This window comes from Plectropomus leopardus, chromosome 3, assembly GCF_026936395.1.
Source record: "Plectropomus leopardus strain MGB_pleo_1.0 chromosome 3, ASM2693639v1, whole genome shotgun sequence".
Lineage (NCBI taxonomy): Eukaryota > Metazoa > Chordata > Actinopteri > Perciformes > Serranidae > Plectropomus > Plectropomus leopardus.
Window position 1 is genome coordinate 16,871,525 of NC_142178.1, and position 24,386 is coordinate 16,895,910.

Here is a 24,386-nt window from a genome sequence, read left to right on the forward strand (position 1 = left end):
CTCATGCACTCAGAGGATATACTTTTCCCATTTCAACCTGTCAGCTCACTGCACCGCCTCAGAGCCTGCCAGGATTTAAACAGGTTATTTTAATCCCTGTAGCGTGAGAGGGCATTGGCTTACATATCACACTTTGTGTTACAATTAAAAACATGCACAGTAAGTTTATACAGAGGAAAAGAGGGGTGTCAGAAAATATCAATAAACTTTCGAATACAATTCACAGGCTTATAGGACAGACTGATACACAAATACTGTACAGCTAGCATTGACAGATTTCCTATTTGCTACAGTTCGAGATGCTGGAAGAAACCCAAACAAAAACCACAGATATCAACACCACAGTGTAGTTGAACTAATGACAGCGAGTTTATACTTGGTTAACTCATTTCCAGTGTTATTATCAAGTGTGTTGTCATGTCAAGTAAAAACAAAATGCAGAGAATAATACTGTTCTTTCCCACTTAGACACCAATTACAAACACAAAGGCTTTAAGGAGATTAATTGTGCTGACTAATCCAATTCTTTAGAAAAGTTTAGGTACTTAAAATACAAGGATACTCTAACCCAGTAAAAACTTAATGTTGGATAAAAGAATACAATTTTAGTTCACGAATTGTCACACACATGCACACGAAAAAAAAAAAACATTTGATTGCCACATTTATACTCTCCTGCTCAACTTCCACAATACTTATTTTGAGTTTCAGATGTGAAGAGAGGAGAAAAGCTTCCTGGGAACTGCAGAGTCCATGACTTTCCCTGTGAGATGCTGTGGAGTTTCATTCCTGAAGGGAGCACTGTTCTCTTTGTTCACCACCAGACCTCCGTAACACTTTCGACACACCGCCTGATACTTGTCAGCTCCTCCAATCACTTCCACCTGCAGCACAAACAATCGTTGACCGGTTAATTTGATGATGGAAAAAGAGGGAAAACTTTTGTCTCACCAAATCTAACCACATTACATTTGAGAGTGGGTGATGGTGATACAATATCCACATCTTTTTTTTTTTTTTTTTTTTAAAACATTTGGATTTTTAGTAAAAGGAATATCTGCTCAAATATTTCACATACTGTATCTGGTTATAATACAATTATTTATATATATATATATATATATGTATATATAAAATACAGTAATGTGTCCAAGCCAAAAACATGCACTTCAGGGTGATCTTATTGGGGACTTTTCTTTGGTTGGCCTCCTCACCTCCTTCTCGGCTCCGATCCTCTTTGTGTAGGCAGCTTCTTTGTAACACTGCATGCAGACGGCGTGGAGCTTCACCACGCTCTCCGCTAGAGGGACGAGGTTCAAGATGTTCCCAAATGGCTACAAGAATGCACAGGACAGCAGAAAAGCATTCAGCAACAATGAGTTGGTGGAGGTATAATCACATTACCAGGACAGAAGAGACACGCTATAGTGAGGAATAATGAGCGCACTGAGCGGCCTGCTATGGTGCAGATTGTCAAGTCATGTGTTTGTCTCAGACATGTTGTTGTGTCTATACACACAGAGGTGCTCTATCTGTCTGCAGCACACAGTGTCTGTTTGTCAGCGTCACACTGAGACAAACTGATCCTCACCTTTCTCTGGAAGGTTCCATCCAAAGCGGCTACAATGATTGTTTTCCCTAAATTGGCCATCTCTTCACAAAACTCCACCGTGTCTGGAAACTAGAAGAAGACAAAAGAAGAATTATTGAGAAATTTGTCCCGCTTGCTTGTAAAGGGTATGTAAAGGGTAAAGAAGAGGCGAGTATACACTATATATATATATATATATATATATATATATATATATATATATATATATATATACACACACACACACACACACACACACACTTACAAACTGTCCCTCATCAATTCCAATGACGCAGGCTTGTAATGCCAGAGGCCGCACATCTGCAAGACAATTGGCTGGTACAGCTTCCATCGTGTTCCTAAAAGATGGACAGGACAGAAGGGGGGGAAAAAAAAACTTAATAATGAAATAAATAAATAATACATACACACACACACACACACACACACACACACACATATATACATATATATATATATATATATATATATTTATATATATAAGTGTACAACAAACAGTTTGCAAAGAACTACCCGCTTTATTCAGGTCCAACAAAACATTTACTGACAAGAAAATCTACAGTTACCAAGAAATCTCACCACTAGAGGTCCTCTTTTGTTCAGGTATCATGGATCAGAAAGTCGGTATTTCTGCCCAAGTTAAAAGCAACTCATGCAACTCCTGATTTCATAAATTTCCACATAAAGAACACTCTTTTAGTTAAAAGTTTAATTGTTTTACTTGTAGAGATCCTCTCAGCACATTTACGTCAGCTTCACATCAGTTTGCCATCTCTGTTTCACCCATTGTGGTTACAATAGGTATATGCAAACAAAAACAGTTTCATGTTTCAAAAAACAGCCAGTGCACCTCGTGTTTTATGTATCATTATAGGAAAACTGCATATGTAGGTGTGTGTACGACATCCCCCAAAAACAGATAGTGTATTTGTGTGAATGTGAGCAATTTGGCTAAAAATGAATAAATAAATAAATAAATGAAGACAGGGGACATACTTGTCGTGTGTGGCCATGCCTTTATCAGAATAACGTGTGTCTTTGGCATATTTGATCACCAAGCAGTTGTACTGGGCTATCTGGAAACGGCGCACTCTTCGCATCAGTTCAGTGCTGCAAAGTGAAAAAACAACAATAATTCAGTTTACATTCGTGGAAACCCACAGGAAAAAAAAAGTTTTAGTTAGTGCCTCTCTTAACACGTATTTCACATAACATGCATAATCTAAGTATTGTAGCGACTCACACTGGCGAGGCTACCAAGCGTTCTCTCGTTTCTCTGTTCTTTATTTCTGACACAGAACACAGGTTACTGAAGGCCGTAACCAACGCCAAAATAACAAAAGCAGCCTGTCTACTGCTCTGGTAACACAACTCATCAACTCTTAGCTTTTTGCCGCCGTCTTCCCCGAATCACACACACACCTCTCTCCAGGAAGAATAACAACCAACCCTCCTGACTTCCTGCCAATCACAGGTGAGTCTTCTCATGCAACTCACTGTGATAGGCAGCAACAAGAGACTGACAGGCTTTACGTCAAAGCATCTCATATTACAGGCATGGTGTGTTCGCTGACCTGAAGAAAACTGGTAACTCTGAACTCTCTAACTGATCCCCTCCTTAATTAAGCATAACTGCCTTAACACTGTGAACCTGACATCACAATTAACATAAACACGTCAGTCAGTCCGTTACAGTATGTAAAATCTGACTTATATAGCACCTTTGAAAACACAAAGTGCTGCAGGATGTGAATAAGGTTTCAAAGAACAAAGTACGTGCACAACAATAACATAAAAACAAGGAGAAAAATGCACCAAAACAACAAAGCAATTTACAGGATCACAACTTAAAACAGAGTACACGATTCAGCCATAAAAAATGCATTGTTGTTAAATATCATGTGCAATATAAATGTTAAGTGGTCCTATAACGTGTCAGTATAATGAGCACACTGTAGCACTGTACGCGTCACAACACGTTGATAGCAGCTGGGTAAACAATAGAAGATATTTGGCGGGAAGTCTGCGCGGAATATTGTTTTAATATTACCTTAAAAAGAAACATGAATCTTTTAAAAAAGCAAACTAGGAGTACATCCAGACGCTGTTTTTATGTTTTTTGATGAATAACTAACCTTTTGCCTGAAAACATCGGTCCAAAGATGACCTGCAAACAACAGTGAGGAGCTGTTAGTCGGTACGATTAGAAGTCAACAGAGCTGAAAGTGAAAAATACATAAATGACATTTCTTGGATGTACACATCTATCGCTAGCTTATACAATGTCGTGATTATCTGTATTCATTTAAGCCTCGTGAATTAAGACGTTAACTTTACATTAGTCATACGAACCTGTATTTGCCCTCGTGTCTTCCTCGGGGAATTTGGAAGAACTCTCGGAAAATCGATACAGTCCATTTTTTGCAAAAAAAAAATGTTACAGTAAAAATTTTTTTTAAAAAAGGGTTAAATATATAACAAATAAATTACTAATGCATTCCCCCGGAAAAGTTGTCTTGAATCTAAACGTTGAATCTGGCGCGCCGGTGGTTGTGGGTTTGTTTTTATGTGAAATTTAACCAATGGGCGAAGAGTCACGTGAATCTTTGAACCAAACAGAGATGAGACGGAAGTGCGCTGGCGCCAAAGCTGACCAATCAGAGCGCAGGACGTCATGGACGTCAGACGCACGGCGGGGAGCGCTTTTTGATTGTTTACTCCTTTTTTATTGCATAGAACAAAGGTAAGAGAACATACAGGTATGGTCAGATCTTACTGGCATCATTTGAATCTCTGAACAAAATGCCCATGTAATGTGCAGCAGAGCTGTAGAATAAGTAGTAGGCTGAAGTCAGGTAATTTGGGACACTTTTTTGGTAATTAACAAGAAAACCCACCTTAAATTCTGAATACTACTTTGATTAGTGTTACTTTTTGAACTTCCCTGCTATAAAAAAAAACAGCTTGGCCACCTTGAGATATGTTTTTGCATCATTTTTGATGGTTTAGCTGGGCATACCAGCTTGCAATGGTCGCTCTAGCTGGTTTATTCCATGAAGTACCTGTAAAATTGAAACCATCCAAATCAATGTCCTTGAGTCTGTAGAAATAACAGTCATGAGGGGGAAGTATGAAAAGCAAAGGGCATAAATCAGTTAAGTCTTCTGTCGTGTGTTATGCATAAGCATGAATGTGCACAGCTTGACAGGCTGGTCACACTGGGTCAGGATCATCTAAGACCATCATCGACTAGCTTTTTGGAGGTCCTGGGACTACTGATTTTTTATTTAAGTTTATTTTATCTAATACCAATAAAAATGTTTATTGTAAAGCACATTTGTAATAGTCCTAACAATCCAATATTTGGTGACTGGCTGCTTAAGAGCCCAAAACATAAAGCCTGTAGCCTATAGGCGAGTAGTCTCCAATCAAAATGCTTAAACATTTACTTCCTTGCATGCAGCTGCACCGTGTCCACATTGGTCACATTTGTTATTATTAATGCAGGAAACAGCTGCAGTATCTTTCTCTTCCTCCTTTTAACCCGGCAGCAAACAGGCTTTTTTTTTTGTTTTTTGTTTGTTTTTTAGATTGCAGTCAGTTGTGTAGTCCAAAGTCCAATTTAGTGGGCTAACGCAGTTGCTTACATGTGGCTCAGATCTATCTGTCAGCAGACTTTCGGCGAGTTTGATCTCTTCAGAGGATAAAATGATGCACTGGACTAAAATGAAGAAAGATGTAAGAGTTTGAATTTGAGTGTTATTTCCCTTTTTCCCTCTGCTGTGTGTGTGTTGGAGAATTATGATAGCTAGATATCTCTCTAACTGTGTGCTTATAATATGCCATTTAAAATAAGTCTTGCATAGTTCCTGTGGATGTAGACTAATTCATAAGTAACATTAACTCATGTGTTGTATGTAAGTAGGCTACAAGTTTAAGGCAGGCTATACTTGTTCTTGATCTAACTATTTCCATTTCATCTTACTTTATACTTGTACTCCATTGCATCCCAGAAGTAAATATTGTACTTTTACTGCACTACATTAAGTGACAGCAGTTTCTTTTCAGAAGCAGCTTTCAGAACAGCCTTTTAAACATTGACAAGTAACATGCAACATAGTCAGAAAAACATCATACATAATACTAAAACACAGACAGTGAACATTTAACTGCACAATGCAGTACTTTAGCATTGTGTAGTAGGCCTATTTTAAGTACATTTTGCTGATAATACTCTCATACTTTTAGTAAGTACTTAAGTAAGGGTTTTAAGGTTACAGTACTACACAAATTAAGGTTTTTAAAACAGTACTTTTACAACTATGGTCTCCTCTACTTTTAATCAACCCTTTGAAACAGGAGCAAATTGGTTTGAATATATATATATATATATATATATATATATATATATATATATATATATATAGTACCTGTCCTGTGCTGTCAATTGTATGTGTAAAAAGGAGGCTGACTCACTCACTGTAAACCTAATGTACCTACAGGTATAAAGTTACCTTACCTTACTATATATATATATATATATATATATATATATATATATATATATATATATGTTTTTACTAGGCTACGATACTACACAAGTTAAGTTTTATATATATATATATATATATATATATATATATATATATATATATATATGTGTTTTTAATAGGCTACAATACTACACAAGTTAAGTTTTTTTCTGTAATATAATTTTGAGTATAAAATTAATATAATTAGAAAGTTTTTCTGGACCCTTTTTAAGGTAATTTTCTGATCACATTTTACTAATTATCTTGCCAAATTTGTCATTGCCTGTTTTCGAAAGAAATCAAGTCAATTCGCTCAAGCTTTCAAAGGGTCAAATAGCTTGTGAAATGCGTCTGAACGCAGCACATTAAAAAAATTAAAAAATGATGACAGTCCAGGTTTCAAAGTGTGAAGTAAAATGATCTAAATGGACTCGGCTTGATTCTTCCACCACTGAATAGCAGCAGTTCTTATTTTAACACCGACATGCCATGAATGAACTCACATAAATAGTGTCGCCTTCTCTGGAGCAGGGGGTTAATAATAGCAGGGGAGGGCGCTGTTTACCGTGTTTACTGTGTGTGTCGGCGGCTCATGGTGGTGTGTGTGTGTGTGTCGGTTTTCATGGCCGCCCGGCTGACAGCAGTCTCCCCGTGTGACAGGAGCTCGAGAGGCAGTATTCACCCAGCCGGTGGTCGCACAGGATGTCGGCGGACGACGTGATCAAGGCTCACGTGAAGGCTTTAAAGGAAGGTCGGTGTGTTTTGAAGCTAAGATGTTAATCAGCAGCAATGCACACAGAAATCCGGTTGAGCCGAACAGGCAGGCCAACGGCGTCAGGTGTTTCCCTGTCGGATATCAGTAACCCGAGATATGATGCATAATCTTAAAGCGTGTTTTGACCTACACAACGTAGGCTGCCTAAATATAGTCCATTTGACGCGTTTTATTATTGTCATAATAATAATAATAATGATAATAATAATAATAATAATGGCTGAAAGGGTCATACAAGTTACACATTGGAGACTATTTTATACTAGTTATGTGAAGATCAACTTCATCTATGGATTGTGTAAACATTATATTTTACAAAGAAAAAAAACATCCTACAAAAACACATGCTCCTTCTCTTGTACATGTTCCTGGCGGACTATACATATTTGGGAGTTTCATTGAATTTGGGGAGCATACTCTGCCAGGTTTTGTAACTAGAGCTTTAAGGGGTAAAATGGAAATGAGGGCCCCTAAAAAATGTTGTCCCTTTCTCTTGGTAGAAATTTGATTGTTATATAATAGGATTTTGATTGTATATGTTTCTGCACAAGGTGGAAACTTGAATATGAATGGTATACACTTTAATTTGATTCCTTAATTAGAGAGCAGTCAGCAGGGAGGTGACTGTGAGTCAGGGGAGAGTGATGGAGAACACATGCACCAAAGGTCCCCAACTGGACTAGAAACAGGATTGTTGCCACTCATGATCGGTGCCCTAATACAGTGAGTTCAGATTTTTTGAAGTGGGGTTGTATTATTATATTACTTCTCCATTGTAGATGTCATTTTGCATGCCCTCAGTTTTGAGAAGCAGGCTGGAGTCCCACTTTGAAGTTAAGCAATCTACTGCTGCAGACGGGTCAACAACAAAATGTATTGTAGCTGCCTATAGCAAGCAATATCAGTATTTCACTACTGTACCTTGCTGTTATACAGTGATAATCATTGGGGAAATAAAGCCATTATATCTAGGGGTCGACCAATATTGTTTTTTCAGGGCTGATGCTGATTATGAGTAGTTAATGCGACGATAACCAATATTTGAAACTTATATGCATTTACAATAAAAGTGAAAATATTTCTGTCAATACTTAGAATCTGGAACATCACAAACTCCAACACAAAACTTTGATTAAATGCCTCTGCAAATGTTTAATCAAAACTGAAACTAGCCTCCTGAGGTTTTACAAAGTAAAAAATACTCCCATGTTGACACTATCTTTGCACTTTTTAATTAATTAATTTTATCAGCCATCATTTAATAAAACGCAGATACAGATCATTCACCAAAGTCACACAAAATGAGTTTTTGTCAGTGGAGTCTGGTGGCTTTGACAACAACACAGATGGGGAAGTGAAGTCATGAATCTACCTGTCTGACAGAGGAACAGCAGTGAAAATACTCTCAAAAGAGCGTACACTCAGACTCCAGCCTCCTTCTCGAAACTGGGGGCGTGCTGATTGACATCTACTGTATGTAATACACTTACTATAGCTAAGTACCAACCCCAACAACCCCAATTAAAAAATCTGAAGTATCTCTGTTCCTCCATGGAGCCCCATGAGAAACTGTTTATGAATAAAACAACTTTTGTCTAATCCAGTGAATTACCTAACAAAAAACTGCGTTGGATTGATGCTAAAATGCAGTATTGCTCACAATAATCTACAGCATTGTCCACAATGACCTAATACACCCAGAAATGTTAAAATAATAGCTTTGAAGGTAGACAAATTAATAAAGTATCACTGTATTAATCGCCTCATTGTTTCTTTGATACCGTGTGTGTCCAGGTACGGAGCGTGCCCGTGGTCTGGCTCAAATGTTGCCCAATGTGCCATATGGGGACGGAGATGGAGAGAAACTGGATGTCTACATACCCAGCACCAATTCTCTGGGTACGGACATGTGTGACCGCCATGATGAAAACACCACCTGACTGGCATGCTTCTGATATACAGACGTATAGATAAGGCACGAAGAGTAACAGGTTTGGCTCCCTCTGTTTCAGATGTTCCCCTTGTTATTTACCTTCATGGAGGCTACTGGCAGTTCCTCAGGTACAGAGTTTTGGTCTCTTCTGTCACAATGCAGATTTAGATTATTTTTTCAAGTTTTTCATATTGATACTTTGTGCTCACACAGCAAGGAGGAGTCGGGATTCATGGCTGTCCCCCTCGTTGATAAGGGCGTAGTGGTGGTTGCCGTCGGCTATGACATCGCCCCAAAAGGTAAAGCCTTTTTATGTCTGACAAGGATATTTCTGTTTTTGGGGAAAAAGAGAAATGATGATTAGCTTTACTTCTTTTTCAGGCAACATGGACCTGATGGTGTCTCAAGTACGCAGGAGTATTGTGTCTGTTGTTCAGCAGTATTCGCACATCAGGTACTCATGCTTCTTTTCTGACAAAATATCAGTTTAATTCAAGTTAGCTGTATTTTTTTTTAAATGTTAACTCCAACTCTGCGACTTTGCCATTCAGAAAAAGCTCAAACGGCAGCATATCAAATCCACTCTGTGTCTCAGTTTGCGTTTTATGAAGTCGTTTTCTCCCACAGCGGTCTGTACCTGTGTGGTCACTCTGCTGGGGCTCACCTGGCTGCAATGGTCCTCTCCACTGACTGGTCGCAGTACAGCATCACTCCTCAGATCAAAGGTAAGGACCATCACAAGTGACTGACATGGCAGAGCTTTTCCTTGTTATAACTGACATTAAAGATGCTCAAAAATATAAGGTAAAGACAAAAATGCTGTATAGCTGATATATGTTTAACTTTATGTTTTACCTAATTTTCTCACAGGTGCTTTCCTAGTCAGTGGCATATATGACCTCCTGCCCATCCTGTCCACCTACGTCAACGAGCCTTTGAAGATGACAGAGTAAGTTCCTTACTTTAGTGCATGTAACTGCACCCTGTGTGCAATTACATGAACTGTAGTGATCTAATTGTTACCTGCTCTTTAAAGTAAAAAATTAGAAACACTTGTGTAGATACAGGACCCAGGAGAAGAAAAAACAAAGTACGCTCACTATATCATACTCTCATTAATATTTAACATAATTGAATTAATATAATTAGAGGTGACATTTTGAGCTTGAAACATCACCTCGGTAGTAGTTATATTAAGTACTCATGGAAGCATAATCTAGTGTGTGTTTTTTCTTCTCTTGTATTACCTTTTGTCCAGCACTTAGCCTTTTGCCGTTGCGATGTGCATGCTTTTGTGAACTTTTTGTGGAAACAGAACCCATTTGGCATAATAATGTCAACACAGTTACAGATTTGCTAAAAGAGAATTGTTATATGTGTAAACATTTGGTATTTCTTACAAAAGAGGCCTTGACACACATATAATCTTTTCAGGATTTTAAGCTTGTCTAATTCATATTATTTGATGAATTCTACTGCTTTTGTCTTGAAGATTTTGATATCTAAAAATAATCTGGAGAGCGCTGTAAGAGTGTTGTGAGTGTCTTTGTAGAACTGTGCATGTAAATGTCCCTATGTGTGTGTATGTGTGTGTGTGTGTGTGTGCGCAATTGTCCTCTGCTGGTCTGTCGTGCCAGTCAGTATTTGACTCCTCTGTCCCCCGGGTGTCTCCTGTCGGCAGGGAGGTGGCGGTGAGAAACAGCCCCAGCAAGCTGGTCCCTCAGCTCAAAGTGTCCTCCTCCAGCTGTCACATCATCGTGGCCGTCGCTGAGAATGATTCGCCGGAGTTTCGCAAACAGTCGGAAGATTACTACAAAGTCAGTGCTGCTGATAGAGCATGAACACTGTTTTGATAAAGGTGCCCCGTGGAGTTTTCTTGTAAACATTGTTGTTCTTCACTGCCTTTGTTGGCACATTGCAGTGTTTGTTTGTGTGTTACTGCCAGCAACTCTCAAAAACTCCATAGGGCATCTTTAAGGTTTAAGATATAATTATATTATTATTGTTGTTGTTGTTGTTGTTGTTGTTGTTATAATTAATTTATTATTATTTTATCTTTATTTTTTTAACCATTGATTATTTCCTTTATAAATGGTTTAGTTTTAAAAAATGTCAACAAATTTAATTTTGAATAATTTAAAACAAAAAGTCCAAGCAACAAGTCCCCCACCTTTACATTTAAGAAACTGAAGCCGTAGAAAATTTGCCAATTTTGAATTTAATTTTGAATTAATTTTGGATAAATTAATTATTGTGAATAAATTAAAACATGAAGTTTGACTCAGCAGTTTGAGACCTCAACAATCTCATGAACTCATGAAAATCAAGTTTTATCCAGATACATAATTTCTGCATTTTTAAATATCTGTGTACTAATTCCTTACCTCTTTCTTCTGGCTCGAAAGACTTTGGAGGCGTCAGGACTTGATGTGACCATGGAGGACGTGGCAAACACAGATCACTTCAGTATCATCGAGCAACTGGTAGATGGGGAGTATCACCTAACAAAGGTACACATACTCACAAAACGCAACAAAATTCCTGATAAATGTTGATATTTCTTTCTTTTTCTATCCTATAGCTTTACAAATTTAATCAACATTATTGTAAAACCTAAATATCTTTAAATCTGCTGAAACGGCTGATTTCCAGAACATTATCCTGGAAACTGTCAGCTACCTTTTAATCTGGTTTTATTGTCATTGTTATTGTTATTGTCGGCACATTTTTAATACATGTCTTCCTGCTGTGTAGCTTCTCTTGAAGGTGATGGGGAAGAGCTGAGGCTGCGGTCTTCATCGTCTAATATGAACATACCTCTGTATCAACATACACCTCTGAACAGAGTCATTGTCCACTGATACTGATACTATATGCATTATTTCAGGTTTGTACATTGTAAATGTACAATTGATATAACTTTGCTCGATCAATAACGAGGTAGAATGGATTGTTTTGACTGTCCAGTTTAATGTATCATTAGTCATACCTCATTGCTCACTGTAGATACTACTGTCAGGAAAACGTGTCATAAAAACATTGCGTGCCTAAAACTGAGTCACTTCAAGGGATGGTGATTGTAGCAAATGACACTGCTGTCAAACCTGCTCATATTCAGTCGTAAGCAGCTTATTTAACAAACAGTGCACAATGTTATCATCAGGAAGCCACTCGCGCACTAAAAGTTGTAGAGCTGATGGTTAGTTTTGGCATATATCCAGTGTTATGTAAAAGGGTGAGTCTGTCTGTTTTGTGTTTTCTGTTCTTGTGACAATCTTTACACACACAACTTAATATAAACTGGAACTCATGTCAACAATACTGACACATCATACAAAGTGAATGTAGCTTTTTATTGTCACCTACACAGGGAACTTTAATCAACACTATATAATTGCACTGTTTATTTGATCCTAATATAGCAGAAGAGTAATGATATTTGAATACACTTATCTTTAAAGAACAAATGGGACTAAAAACTGACGCACACTGTTACTGCGCACGTGATAGCTTTGTAAGTAATTGTTTACATTATTGTTTGCACAAGGTGTTCTGTCAGTCATTATTGTAGAATATCATCAATCATCACAATAAATATTTATATTTAAGAATTGTTGTCATGACCGTTGTTTGTGTTAGTACGGATAAGATTTGCTATAATTTGATTGTCCGATCTTTGGAGCAAGTAGTGTCATGTTGTTACTCCCAAACAAGATGCAAGACTGTATTCTGTCTCTTTTTAGCATCTGTCCTGTACCTGTCAAAGTTGTGTTACAGTAATGTGGTTAGTTTAAAAGTTAGGGTATTTTTTAAGTTCTGTAATTTATTTTTATTTTTTTAAGCCACATAATCTATTTTTAAAACCTTTATTTTAGTTTATTAAGGGCTAACATTGTGCACATTACCCCAAAAGTTGTATTTAATCAAATGATCACAAACTGATGCAGAAAGTAAATGCCAACACAGTGTTGTATCAAAGGAGTGCTGGTTGGTTTCTTGGAAAAATGTGCAGTGTACCTTCAAATGCCAGTTTATTAGGTACCCAAATCCAGCTAAGACCAGACATGTGGACTCAAGATGACTTGGACTCGAGTCAAATTTGAATACTTTAGACTTGACTTGAAAATTTTAAGAAAGACTTGCATCTTTAGTTGGACTAAAACAGCAGTGACTTATAACTTGACTTGCATTTGAGCCTTTTGACTTGAAATTACTTGATGCCTTCCCCTAAGCCCACAAATGAAAGAGTATGTTATTTAAAAAGTGTGCCGCAAATCAATTCATTCCCTTTCATTTCTTGAATCAACTAACATTAACAGTGTTGATTTCCAGCATACAGACATGCAATTCCCCAAATCCACTTAAAAAAAATCCCACAGCATTCAATGAAGTTGCAGAAGAGAACCATGAAAAACTTGGAAAAAAGGATATTCAAAAAAATTTGTTTTTGTTTGCATACAAAACTATACAGTGTTACTTTTGAGGTTTGGGGATTTTTCGTCTTTCTTTTTTAAATTTATTTAAGGTTTGGATATTTATTTTTTTTTTTTCCAATTTTATAATTCTGGATATGTTTAATTTTTAGGTTTGTCTGAGGGGTACTTATTATCACTTAAAGTACAATTTCCTGACCATACATACTTTTTCCTAAATACAATTTTCAGTGCAGGGCTTTTACTTTAAACAGAGCACATTCACAGGGTGGTATTAGTACTTTTACTTAAAAAAAAGAGTCTGAATACTCCTTCCACCTTTGATGGGGTCAAGGTCCTGTGGATACAACAGCAGCTTTTCCATCCAAAACCCTCCCATTAAATGTTAATACAGTCGCCTTTTGTCCTTCTCAGAAAAAAAGAGTCATTCTTACATATGCACTTCATTTTTGGAGCATATAGTCAGTAAAAAAAAAAAACAGCCTGAGTCACGGGGAGTGGTAAGTTATATTTTGGATACAGTCAGTGGTGAAGTTTTTGACACGCTGTGGGGACTTTACGCCATCGCTTCAGTTGCCTCAGTCTCCAGACAGGAGGAGCTAACCGCCGACCTGCTAACCAACAGTCCATCAAACATGTCCAACCGGTCGGGCTCGAAGACCCTCTGGTCCAGGTAAGCCCCGAGGATTTAAAGGTCACTAAATGACGACCAGATAAATATCGACTCCGTTCACCGTCTTAAGTCCGGTGACTAAGCTTGTTGTTACCGTTAACCGTGTCAGTGGTTAATGCTAGCTCAAGTTGCTAGCTGACGTTAGCTTCATAGCTAGCATCTTTAAATGAACCGGCGTTGTTTTAACTCTTGTATTTAAGCAACTGTTTGGCGATACCGACTGACATGTGTCGTATTATGAGGTACGTCGATGTTAAATCGTTTAACTAAAGTGTGACTGGATTAGTTCAAAGGTTTGAGGTTTAATTTTCACTTTTGTGGACGCTAGTCAAAGTTTACAAGTGTTGCCGGGGGTGCTTCACTGACTCGTCATCTCTCTGCCTTCGTGGCTCTCTGTGAGCTCCATGCTGAACCCCGGTACCGGAGGGTGAATGAGCTGCACCGTGAAATGACATCAATTATCAAAGCAGACATGTCTCTGCAGCCACAACGTTACCCTGTTAGCGATAACAAAGCCAAATGAGCACTGGCGCTTTTCTTTTTTTTTTAGTTGACTCAAAAGAATAGCAATAATCTTAAACTTGTACTGACCAGTGTTTAGGGAACATAATGATTACTAAACTACCTGTTTGCATCTTCTTTTATTGCCACATGTCTGTTAATAGATAAACCAGGTGTTTTAGTAACTTTGATTGGTTATCTTATGATTGACAGAGTTTGTAAAGGTCAGACTAAACCAACAAAGGACACATATTTACACTGGTGGTTTTCCCTGTTTATCCACCCAGGAGGATTTGGCTTGAACTGGCATCTGTGTAAAATAAAATGCAGACACATGCTATAAATACACACCAAGATATCTCTGTCACACCTGTAGACCAGTGTCTCCCAAAAAGTAAATTGGTTGGATGTCTTTCAAAAACATGGCAAGAAGGCAATGCAAAATTAGAAAAAGAGAAAAAGTCCAAGGAAATTTCCTGAAAATGTGCACAAAAAAGAAAGTAAAATTTACCAAAAAAAACAAACAAACAAAAAAGAAGTAAAAACCAAACAAGCACACGACTTAAAAAAAGTTCCTCAAAATTCTAATAATTCTCTGATTATGATAATTATATTGTTTTTCCCCCTTGCTTTTTCTTTTCTGTTCTTTTTTTTTAAATAATCACCTAAATTTACAACTGTCTTGCAATTTGTAGAACATTTCTTTAAAAAGTTGCTCATTGCCTTTTTCCTGTGTTTTTGGAAGAAATTGAACCAACTTCAGGGTTCAAAGGTTTAAATACTTGTGAAACACATTGTAAAACAGCACAAGAAAACTGATGTCGATCCAGGTTTCAAAGGGTTACGGGACCCCTTTTCTATCATTGAGTACTGACGACCCCTGACTAAGTGACGTATTCTAAGGATATTTCACATTATATTCGATGCATAACTATAAAAGCACAGAACAACTGATAAACTGTACAGTTAATCCAAACAGCAAACACATTATTTCCTGTGAATTTTACACCAGAGATTTCTGTTTAGTGATATTTTAGAAACTTTTCATACGGTTCTCTGCATTATGTAGTTTTTAACAGGATTCAGGATTTTTTGGGGGATAAATTCAGTGTCTTCTTCTCCTGGACATTTGGCTATTGCTCTAAAATTAAGGAAACTCAAGCAACATTTCACATTTAAAAAAGCTTCAACTGGCAAATATTTGGTAGTTTGCTTGATAAACTGAACAAATAAATAATAGAAAATAGTAAATTAAATACTTTCTGTTGATTGACGTCCTTTGTGAACAGCGTTAAGTTGAAGAAATAATAAATATAGCAGAGTCACACATCAAGCCTTTTAACAGTGAATCACACACACAGACACACACAATCAGAAGCGAGTGCTGCCCTTGTTGTGACTTTAAATGACACTGTGGGCAGGGAACATAACAGAGAGACTTTAGATGTAATAAAGCCACCCAGGGGATTTGGGCCTATATATAGTTTGTAAACATCCAACCACATTTAAAATTTGTTCAGCCTTCATTGAAAGTGTGCATTTGGCTTTTAAAACAGGTTTTTAAAGCCTTTGTCAAGATTGATTGTGTTCACCACCAATACTAATCAGTGATGGTTCACCAGGCCTAATGTTTTCTTAATCCCACTGTTATTAAAACTCAGGCACCCTACACATTTCACAGGTTTGGTTTCAAACCTGTTCTTCTAATTGTTATCACTTTTAGTGAAACCTGGCTTTCTCTTTTGACTCACCAAACAGGGGCAGAAACTTGAGATAGAGCAGTAGAGAGAAAAGGAGGAGACTTGGTGAGATAGAGATCGGTTATTTATGCGGGACACAGTGGCTGAAGGGACGTGGAGTTTATTATGGGATGCGTGCGAAGGCCAACAGCATGATGGTTACAGCGTGTTCAGGGGAGAAGAGGCGAAGGAAGGGTGAATAATTGAATTCTTCACACAGCATACAGCGAGGCAGTGTTTGGGTCTGTGCTGTAGTGGGATGGGAAATAGGGGCCATGAATACAATGGTGACAATAAGGGCATTATTTGTTGGCAGACAGTCAGCCAACTTGACATGTCAGTGTGTGTATGTGTGTTAAAGAGCATGTTAGTTGAATTTGTGTAGAGAGACACCGAAGAGACAGAAAGGAATAGTAACGGTTACCAGCTGTATGGGATGTGAGATTATGTGGTCAGTAATACCAAGCAGCCTTTGGTAAATATTTCTACAAACTGGTTTGTGTTTACACCCATGTTTATGAGTCTGTAGAAATGAAAGCAGACTGTTTTTTCAGGCTTATGTTGCTCTTTCACAGCGACAAACATTTTGTTGATGCCGCTGTGACATTTATTTTGGGTTTACTAAATGGTGATGATTTATCGCTTTAATTACTCAAGTGGTCTGCCTCTTCTGTCCCACCTAGATATTGCTTCAGCACTGCCATAAATGTGTAATTTACAGTTGCAATGTCCTCCACTGCTCAACATCTCATTAATTTTGAAGCTGCATTTGTTGTTGCGCTTTTTCATCTAATATTATGCTTCAATCATACATTTTAATCTCAAGCAATCATTCGTAATTGCAGGGAAAGGGGTTTACTCTTTCAGGAAATTCCTTTCTAAAATGCAAGAATAAAAGCATTTTGTGCTGCATGTTCCAAAAAGAGGTCTAGTAAAATTAAGTGTTGTTGGTTTTTGTTTTACTACTATTAAAGGGAGGTAATGTTGCAAGATGTGTAAAGACAGGCCTGTCAGAAATAGGGTTGCAGAGATATACTGGTTTTATGGTATATTGATATTTGAAGTTGACGATTATCATGCTGTGTACTTTTGCTTATCTAGCATGTTGAAAGAAATGCAACTGAATGGAAAATCTCGCATTTATTTTAGTTATTTTCGAAAGGGAGAATTTTTACACGTACTTCATTTTAAAAAATGCTTGCAAGTCTCAATTGTGGTGATAAAACATTCGTTCAACCTAAACTAAACCTTTCTGTTTTCATTCCTTTAAGGGTCACTCTGACTGATAATAAAAATTATACTTCAATACCACGATACTGTGAAACTGTAATATTCTTTGAGATGGTTATCATACTGCGAAACCTTATACAATTACAACCCTAGTCAAATATGGCTTATTATTTTTTTATAGTGTTTTAAACAGATAAACTATATCACACAACTCAGTGCAGAGGGGTAGAGGGAGCTCAACCTGTGACTGTGCTGAAGCTTTTTCACTATTCCTGTTGGTCGCCCTTAACAACGGAAAGGTTGCGGGTCACCTTGGCACTCTTGTTCTCACGCAACAAGCACATCTCTCATATTTCAGTGGGCAGGGTGTCTGTTGACATGTAAATACCAGCCCAGAACCTGTGGTGCCTGTGGTACCGCCAACCAAAGACTACAATGGGCAATGGGCTGCGGTGTCAGCAGAATTATAGGAATAGATAATTATAAGGTACATTTTGTTCAATTCATTTAAAAAATACTTCATCCAGGAATTGAGAAAAAAACCTTGTTTTAACTTGATGGTAGTGTATTCATTTTTCATTCTTAACCATTGAACTTTGAGCGTTTCACTGAATCCACAGAGGACCAGGTTTCCTATAGGATTTTCTTTAGCAGACGTTTTAAGCCACACAGATGCTTTGCTTCTTGTCACCTGATCAGTGTAGTTAGTAGCTGAGGGCCTAAACAACTTGTAATACTCCAGCATGTGAAACTGTGCCTCTGCACTTTTCCCCTGACAGTGAGTGTTTTATTTGTTTTAATTCATCTGAATGTCATTACTGTTAGTGGATGTGGTCTCTACTTTGTGTGAGGTGACATACCTCTGCTACAAAATGCTGCAGAAAACCTGAATCCTTCTGTTGACTTGATGGCATGAAAGTCCCTAAAAAAGCCAGAGTTTGCTGTTTTTCCCATGAGGCTCTAGTGTAGTTTCATATTACAAAAAAAAAAATCTCAGGGCTTGGGGGTAGAAAATAATTTTACATAAACATCATAACTGCTAGGTTAGATATATGCTTGTCGTCTTGATAAAGTAGGATTCCTCAGCTACCTACTCAGTATGCATATTTGAGGTTCTGCGTGAACAGTACAAGGCTCTGTTGTAATCAAAGAACAATAGGAACAACAGCCTATTTTCCAACATGTTGTCTCATCCCCCATCTTTGTTCTTTTATCTTCCCCAGCCATTGTTTTCAGTGATTTCATTTGACCTTTATGCAGAGTTTTGATAAAATTAACAATGCAAAGTAGTTTCAAACAGTGATTTGATTCTTGTCCGCTGAAAACAATGCCAGGTCATTTTACAGTACCAGTTTTATACATATATATATGTATATGTATATGTATGTGTGTGAGAGGAAATAACTATCCATACCAGCAGACAGCATTTGTCTGTAAGCAAGCATCATTATAAAAAGAAAGCTGGAAGACTGTCTTGACTTTAGTTCATCAACCCAATCCAATGTTGAAAGAACAAAGCATATTTACCGTGCAGCAGTGAACAGCAGCACAAACCATCAGGAAACGTTTGTGTTAAGAGCTCAATGACTATAGAAAAACAATGTTGCCTTATATAACAAGTTTTTTTCAACTTCATTCTGTTTGCCGTTTGTTTACTTTTCCCATTTGCATTGCTCTTCTCATACGCTGAGCTGAACTGCCTATCAGAGTGATTTCATTTACCGTTGGGCTCTGCCATTGCTGCTGCAGATTCAACATGCTGTATCAGCTGGAAAAAAAAGCAAACGAGGGCAATAGTGTGGGACACACTGCAGTGATGAGAGCCATGAGCGCTCACCGATGGCCCAGCATTGATCAGCAGCTGACAGTCGACTTGGTGTGTCAGGGCCTTTACATTTGGTGCTATATCTCATCCTCCATCATGCCTCTGATGTGCCTCTCTGCGCTCTCCCCCAGGTTATAGTGGTCATCACTCCCAGTCCGACCCTGACAGTGAGGATGGAGACGATACTTCCATGACCTCCTTTGGTGTTGCCGTCCGAGGCCTACCTCTGGCCTTGGCATCCATGTCCCAAGCTGCTACCTCAGATTCGCGCTTCCACCCTAAATGGCGGGCGATCACCGTGGCGACCCTGCTGGCTTTAGTGCTCATGTTATACCTCCACCGGACAGTGGGGGACAGAGACACTGTCACCAGACATTACTACCGCAACAGGGTTCACAGTTTGCAGTTGCACAGGGAAGGTGAGGATGACATCTTCAGGGACACTAACAGACAAACTGCACAAAGCATTTCCCAGCACCACCAGAGACGTGAAATACCTTACAATGACACATACCCATTAACACGACCGGAGAAGACAAGGCACGGTGTTCGCTACCGCATTGGTGTGGTCGCAGATCTGGACACAGCGTCTCGTAGCTCTAAGGATCAGACGTGGTTCAGCTACATGAAAAAAGGGTACCTGACTGTGTCCGACAGCGCTGACAGAGTGGAGGTGGAGTGGGATACTGAGACCGTCACACTGGAGAGTCATCTGTCTGAGAAAGGACGAGGTACATGGACACACACTGATTTTTACTCACTATGTTTGTGTTCTCACATCAGTCTGTTGGTAACCTCACTGTTTGACTTCCTGTGCTGCAGGTATGGAGCTGTCTGAGCTGGTGGCGTTCAACGGTCACCTGTACACTGTGGACGACCGCACAGGGGTGGTGTACAGGTTAGAGGGCAACCAGGCTGTCCCCTGGGTTATATTGCCTGACGGGGACGGCTCAGTCTCCAAAGGTCAGGCTCCAGAAGTCATCTTACCTCCTGCCATTGAATGCATGTACATCCTCTGAGCTAAATTTCTCAAACAACCATGAACATTGTAATTTCCTCCAGCAACACAACTTTATTTGGCACTCAAAATGCCTAAAACAAAACCAAAAAATGTAGTCCAAAGACAGCCAGTGTAGCCTTTGATTGCTTCAGTGTGTGTTGTGCAATAAAGTGGAAACATCAGTGGAAACAACTTCAAAAAGGCCGGCTTCATTTCCGAGGTTCACATTTCTTCTCACAAATCCGTCTTTGTTTTGTATGCAGGATTCAAGGCAGAGTGGCTGGCAGTGAAAGATGAGCATCTGTACGTCGGTGGTCTGGGGAAAGAGTGGACCACGACCTCTGGAGAAGTCGTCAACAACCACCCAGAGTGGGTAAAGGTCGTCGGCTACCATGGTGACGTGCAGCATCAGAACTGGGTGCCGAACTACAACGCCCTGCGGAACGCAACCGGGATTCAACCACCAGGTTCTGACTTCTTTTTATTTGTTTCTTTCTCTTTCTCTGTTCTAATACAGCAAATACTAAATTGGTATTACATCTTGGCATTAGCAGCAACAGTGTAGTTTGGGTTTCAGATGTATAAAAATAAAAAGACGGTGAATTTAATTGCGTTGGTAGGATTGCCATAACAGTATTTAAAACCACATTCAATTTCATTGGAAGAACATATTGTATTTGCACCATAGACATAAAATTATAACTGAACGGACGGTCCAAGCAGTGGACATTTTTATGAGTACATTTGGCACTGGAACTGTTGTACTGGTCTCAGTTTTGTATAAACAAACCTAAACATGGCAAGTCTCAAACTCACTGAGGTGAGGCTCTGCAGAAACGACCTAATTAGCAGTGGAGAGTATGTGCTTAAATAAGCAATCTGTGAGAACTGCAGGGATAAACAAGGTGTAGAGCTGAATGTTTTCACATCGTACTGCGATTTAAGGATTTATTTTGACCAAAGCAGAGCTGGTGATATCTAAGACCATTTTATTTTGTTTCTGTCGAGTTGAATTAAGTGTTGCAATGAATTAACAAGGCAAATAAGAAAACGTTAGTCTTATTTAGATGAAAGAGAAACTTGGACTGGTATATGGTTGGTATTTTTAGGTAAGGAAAATAAATGAGAATATAGTCTAAAACAACATTCTCAAATTTGTGACACTCTATGGCCCCACTGAAGTGTGTTTTCACCATAACAACTGACAACAATTGGCAACTTCTTTTGTACTAGTTAAATTACCTTGGCAAACAGTTCAAAGTCAATTGTGTTGATTTCATTTCAATTTGCACCTTTTAATAAAGGAAGCACAGTGATTTAGCATTTAATGTCTGGTTGATGTTCTTGCATCTTTTCAGGAGAAAATACTCTATAGATGACGATATTTTTTCACCTCTAAGAAAGATGTGTAGGTCGTCCTCTTATGCAGCATACAGCCTCGCTAAACTCAACTAACAAGAAGTGCAGCTTGCATAGAACCTGAGAGGGAAAACCCATGGCAGAAAAACCTGTATTTGGTAAAGCTTTTGTTGTGAGCGCATTTTTTCCCCATTTATCTAGACAGGAAGTCCCATGAGATCGAAAACTCTTTCCTGAGGGGGTTTGGCCTAAAACCAGTTACAGTTTAAATGAAAATAAAACACAACAGATGGGAAATACAATCATCAAACGCACAAGGAAGAGACTAAATCCAGCTCAAATAAAGCAGTTTTATTTCTCAGATACAAGAACTTTAAACAGGGCTACATTATCAAAATGCAGCATACTCTGCAGATTACATATAAGACGGGTGTTTACCAGTAGATGAGCAGATATATGTAAGTGTCGTCTTGATTTTTGCTGCTAGACAGTTATAAGATGCCTACAAGAGATTTTAGTGATTCACCCCAAAATAAAATTGTGAGAGGAGGGCAGCAGTTTAAAAAAGAAGAAATTACATCCAAAACTGCCACTCACATTTACACTCAGTCTTCTTTACACTCATGTATTTTGCTAACTCTCTCTTCTTCCACTCTGTTTGTTCTATAGGCTACCTTATCCATGAGTCAGCAGCATGGAGCGAGCGTCTCCAGCGCTGGTTCTTCCTCCCTCGCCGTGCCAGTCACGAGCGCTACGAGGAGAATGCAGACGAACGGTGTGCCACCAACCTCCTCCTGTCCTGCCCCGCAGACTTCAGCTACATCACGGTGCGGCGTGTAGGACCGCTCAACCCAACCCACGGCTTCTCCTCATTTAAATTTGTCCCAGACACAGACGATCAGATAATTCTGGCCCTGAAATCAGAGGAGGACGCAGGCAGGATTGCCACATATATCATTGCATTTACGCTAGACGGTAGGGTGCTGATGCCTGAGACAAAGATAGAGGATGTGAAGTATGAAGGGCTGGAGTTTATCTGAGGATAACTCTGAAAATACACATGTTCCTGGAGGCTCTATCTGCAGGGGTCCTCTACAGTTTAGACTGTATTTGTACAACACTGTTGTTTAAGTCCTTAGTGTTACATTCCCCTCTCAGTTCTACTGTGCAATAATCTTGTATGACCCAAAACTATATATTTTGTAATTCTATTGTTTGATAATTGAGCGGAGCAAAAGAAAATGGCAGGAGAAATCTGCACCACCACCAAGGCTATGAGGTATCGCCAACAACTGACCAGTTTGTATGGAAATGGTTTAGGTGGCCCATCTGTGACTGACTACATACACCTGTCACGAAGAAATGGTCACTAGCAGGTCACCACCCAATAAGAATTTTAATGCTTTTATAATTAGACACTACTGATATTCCAGAGACGCCGGGGTTAAAAAAATATTTATATATAAGTGGCAGTTATTTTATCAAACACCAGGGGCCAGATGCATAAAACTCTGTAGATTTACAACTAAAACTGTGTGTATACACAAAGGCAGAAATATGCATATGCATTCTTTTCATCAGATTTTTAAAGCCTTAGCTTTAGTCTGTTTCATAAATCTCAATCATTGTGGCGCTAGTCGCACAAGCACAAGCCTCATTCCCACAACCATAATTTGGATGTAGAAATGCACATTTGTGTATTAATACTTGTGCTCTTTCACCATTTATAAGACCAGTTCATTAAAAATACGATAAAGAAAGTGCAATTTCACTAACTGTTTTGCATTGGCGGGGCTCTCAAACCAATTAGCTGTCACAGCACACGTCTGTTGATATTTGTATCATCTTTATTGCCAATTGGTAAAATCATTCTCATCATCAGACATCAGGTGGACAATCAGTGCTTCCTTCACAGCGGCGCTCATGCTGAAACTGACTTTACAAAGTGCTTCACGGGCTAAAATTAAACAATCATTAACAGGGATATTATTGTAAATAAAATAATGATGAAATTCATCACTCAAATAACATCAAATTATATTTATAAATGTGCCTTTGATTGACATTTTATCGAGAGGTGTTATGACCGCATAAGTAATAATCAGTGGTTTTGATTAACGACCTAAAAAAAACACAATCTGTCTCTAATGTTTAATCTCATCTTTATCATTTCACGTGCTACCATCTCAGCTAAAACCGTTTGTCCGCCTGGTCTGAAGACTGTGCGGCGCTCTTACTGTCATCGCATATTCCTTCTTTAAAAATACCAGTTAGTGTGTAGGAAAAGCTAAACGCATGGTTTTTTGTGTACATGGTTTATGCATCTCGCTCCAGGTAATGTGGATCTTTTCTCCTGCTGCCAAACTCTGCTGGTCAGACACTCAGGGGAACAAACCGGATAACATATTTTAAAGAAAAGAAACGAATGTTCTTAAATTACTTGAAATATTAAATTAACTCATTGCTTTGTGTTTTTTCTTCCTGTTTAGACACACTGAAGTCTGTTACTACAATTCTGTTGATGTTACAGGTGGAGTTATTTGATGCATTTCTACTTCTGATTCATAAACTACATGTGATACGTTTTTTTCTGAACAGTCCACAAATGGTTCTCAGACATTAATAAACTGAATATTATTAGCTTCTAAGGCCAGAGAATAATTGAAACACCAGCTGTTTTATTTGTAACATTCATATTTTAATTGTGTATCCTCTCAAAAATAATCAAAATATCTTATTTGAACGGTTTGTTGTGTATACATCATATTTTAAAA

The 24,386-nt window shown here is 38.4% G+C and overlaps 3 protein-coding genes across 6 annotated transcripts; 2 read left to right on the forward strand and 1 right to left on the reverse strand.

The window, feature by feature from the left end:
• Nucleotides 1-17: 17 nt before the first annotated feature.
• tk1 (thymidine kinase 1, soluble) lies at nucleotides 18-4,163 on the reverse strand. Its single transcript, XM_088075757.1, has 7 exons — nucleotides 3,965-4,163; nucleotides 3,748-3,779; nucleotides 2,609-2,722; nucleotides 1,857-1,950; nucleotides 1,592-1,681; nucleotides 1,215-1,334; nucleotides 18-884 (listed from the first exon to the last, which is right to left on the reverse strand). Exons 1-7 carry the CDS (start codon nucleotides 4,028-4,030, stop codon nucleotides 708-710), a joined length of 693 nt encoding a protein of 230 aa, XP_087931883.1. The 5' UTR covers nucleotides 4,031-4,163; the 3' UTR covers nucleotides 18-707.
• A 1,003-nt stretch (nucleotides 4,164-5,166) lies between these two features.
• Nucleotides 5,167-12,463, forward strand: afmid (arylformamidase). 2 transcript variants are annotated; one of them, XM_042484650.2, is made up of 11 exons: nucleotides 5,167-5,350; nucleotides 6,805-6,895; nucleotides 8,714-8,818; nucleotides 8,932-8,980; nucleotides 9,066-9,151; nucleotides 9,234-9,306; nucleotides 9,480-9,577; nucleotides 9,723-9,801; nucleotides 10,534-10,669; nucleotides 11,258-11,362; nucleotides 11,607-12,463. In XM_042484650.2, the coding sequence occupies exons 1-11, from the start codon at nucleotides 5,321-5,323 to the stop codon at nucleotides 11,634-11,636; spliced, it is 882 nt and encodes a 293-aa protein (XP_042340584.2). In that variant the 5' UTR covers nucleotides 5,167-5,320; the 3' UTR covers nucleotides 11,637-12,463. The 2 variants fall into 2 exon arrangements, with proteins under 2 accessions (XP_042340584.2, XP_042340585.2); XM_042484651.2 differs by having other exon boundaries at nucleotides 5,176-5,350; nucleotides 6,786-6,895.
• Nucleotides 12,464-13,725: 1,262 nt separating this feature from the next.
• cant1b (calcium activated nucleotidase 1b) lies at nucleotides 13,726-24,260 on the forward strand. Of its 3 annotated transcripts, none has more exons than XM_042484752.2 (5): nucleotides 13,726-13,958; nucleotides 19,385-19,984; nucleotides 20,076-20,216; nucleotides 20,517-20,720; nucleotides 22,282-24,260. In XM_042484752.2, exons 2-5 carry the CDS (start codon nucleotides 19,444-19,446, stop codon nucleotides 22,650-22,652), a joined length of 1,257 nt encoding a protein of 418 aa, XP_042340686.2. In that variant the 5' UTR covers nucleotides 13,726-13,958; nucleotides 19,385-19,443; the 3' UTR covers nucleotides 22,653-24,260. The 3 variants fall into 3 exon arrangements, with proteins under 3 accessions (XP_042340686.2, XP_087931887.1, XP_087931886.1); XM_088075761.1 differs by lacking the exon at nucleotides 13,726-13,958 and adding an exon at nucleotides 14,076-14,200; XM_088075760.1 differs by lacking the exon at nucleotides 13,726-13,958 and adding an exon at nucleotides 16,269-16,393.
• The last annotated feature ends 126 nt before the right edge of the window (nucleotides 24,261-24,386 follow it).

Excerpts from the sequence above, each read along its gene's own strand:
- tk1 (XM_088075757.1), bottom strand. The coding sequence starts at position 4,030 with ATGGACTGTATCGATTTTCCGAGAGTTCTTCCAAATTCCCCGAGGAAG. Across the intron at positions 1,682-1,856 it reads GAATTGATGAGGGACAGTTT|TTTCCAGACACGGTGGAGTT; the intron begins GTAAGTGTGTGT and ends GTCTTCTTCTAG. Across the intron at positions 885-1,214 it reads GGATCGGAGCCGAGAAGGAG|GTGGAAGTGATTGGAGGAGC; the intron begins GTGAGGAGGCCA and ends TTTGTGCTGCAG.
- afmid (XM_042484650.2), top strand. The coding sequence starts at position 5,321 with ATGATGCACTGGACTAAAATGAAGAAAGAT. Across the intron at positions 6,896-8,713 it reads CGTGAAGGCTTTAAAGGAAG|GTACGGAGCGTGCCCGTGGT; the intron begins GTCGGTGTGTTT and ends GTGTGTGTCCAG. Across the intron at positions 9,152-9,233 it reads CTATGACATCGCCCCAAAAG|GCAACATGGACCTGATGGTG; the intron begins GTAAAGCCTTTT and ends CTTCTTTTTCAG.
- cant1b (XM_088075760.1), top strand. The coding sequence starts at position 16,330 with ATGCGTGCGAAGGCCAACAGCATGATGGTTACAGCGTGTTCAGGGGAG. Across the intron at positions 16,394-19,384 it reads GGAGAAGAGGCGAAGGAAGG|GTTATAGTGGTCATCACTCC; the intron begins GTGAATAATTGA and ends GCTCTCCCCCAG. Across the intron at positions 20,721-22,281 it reads AACCGGGATTCAACCACCAG|GCTACCTTATCCATGAGTCA; the intron begins GTTCTGACTTCT and ends TTTGTTCTATAG.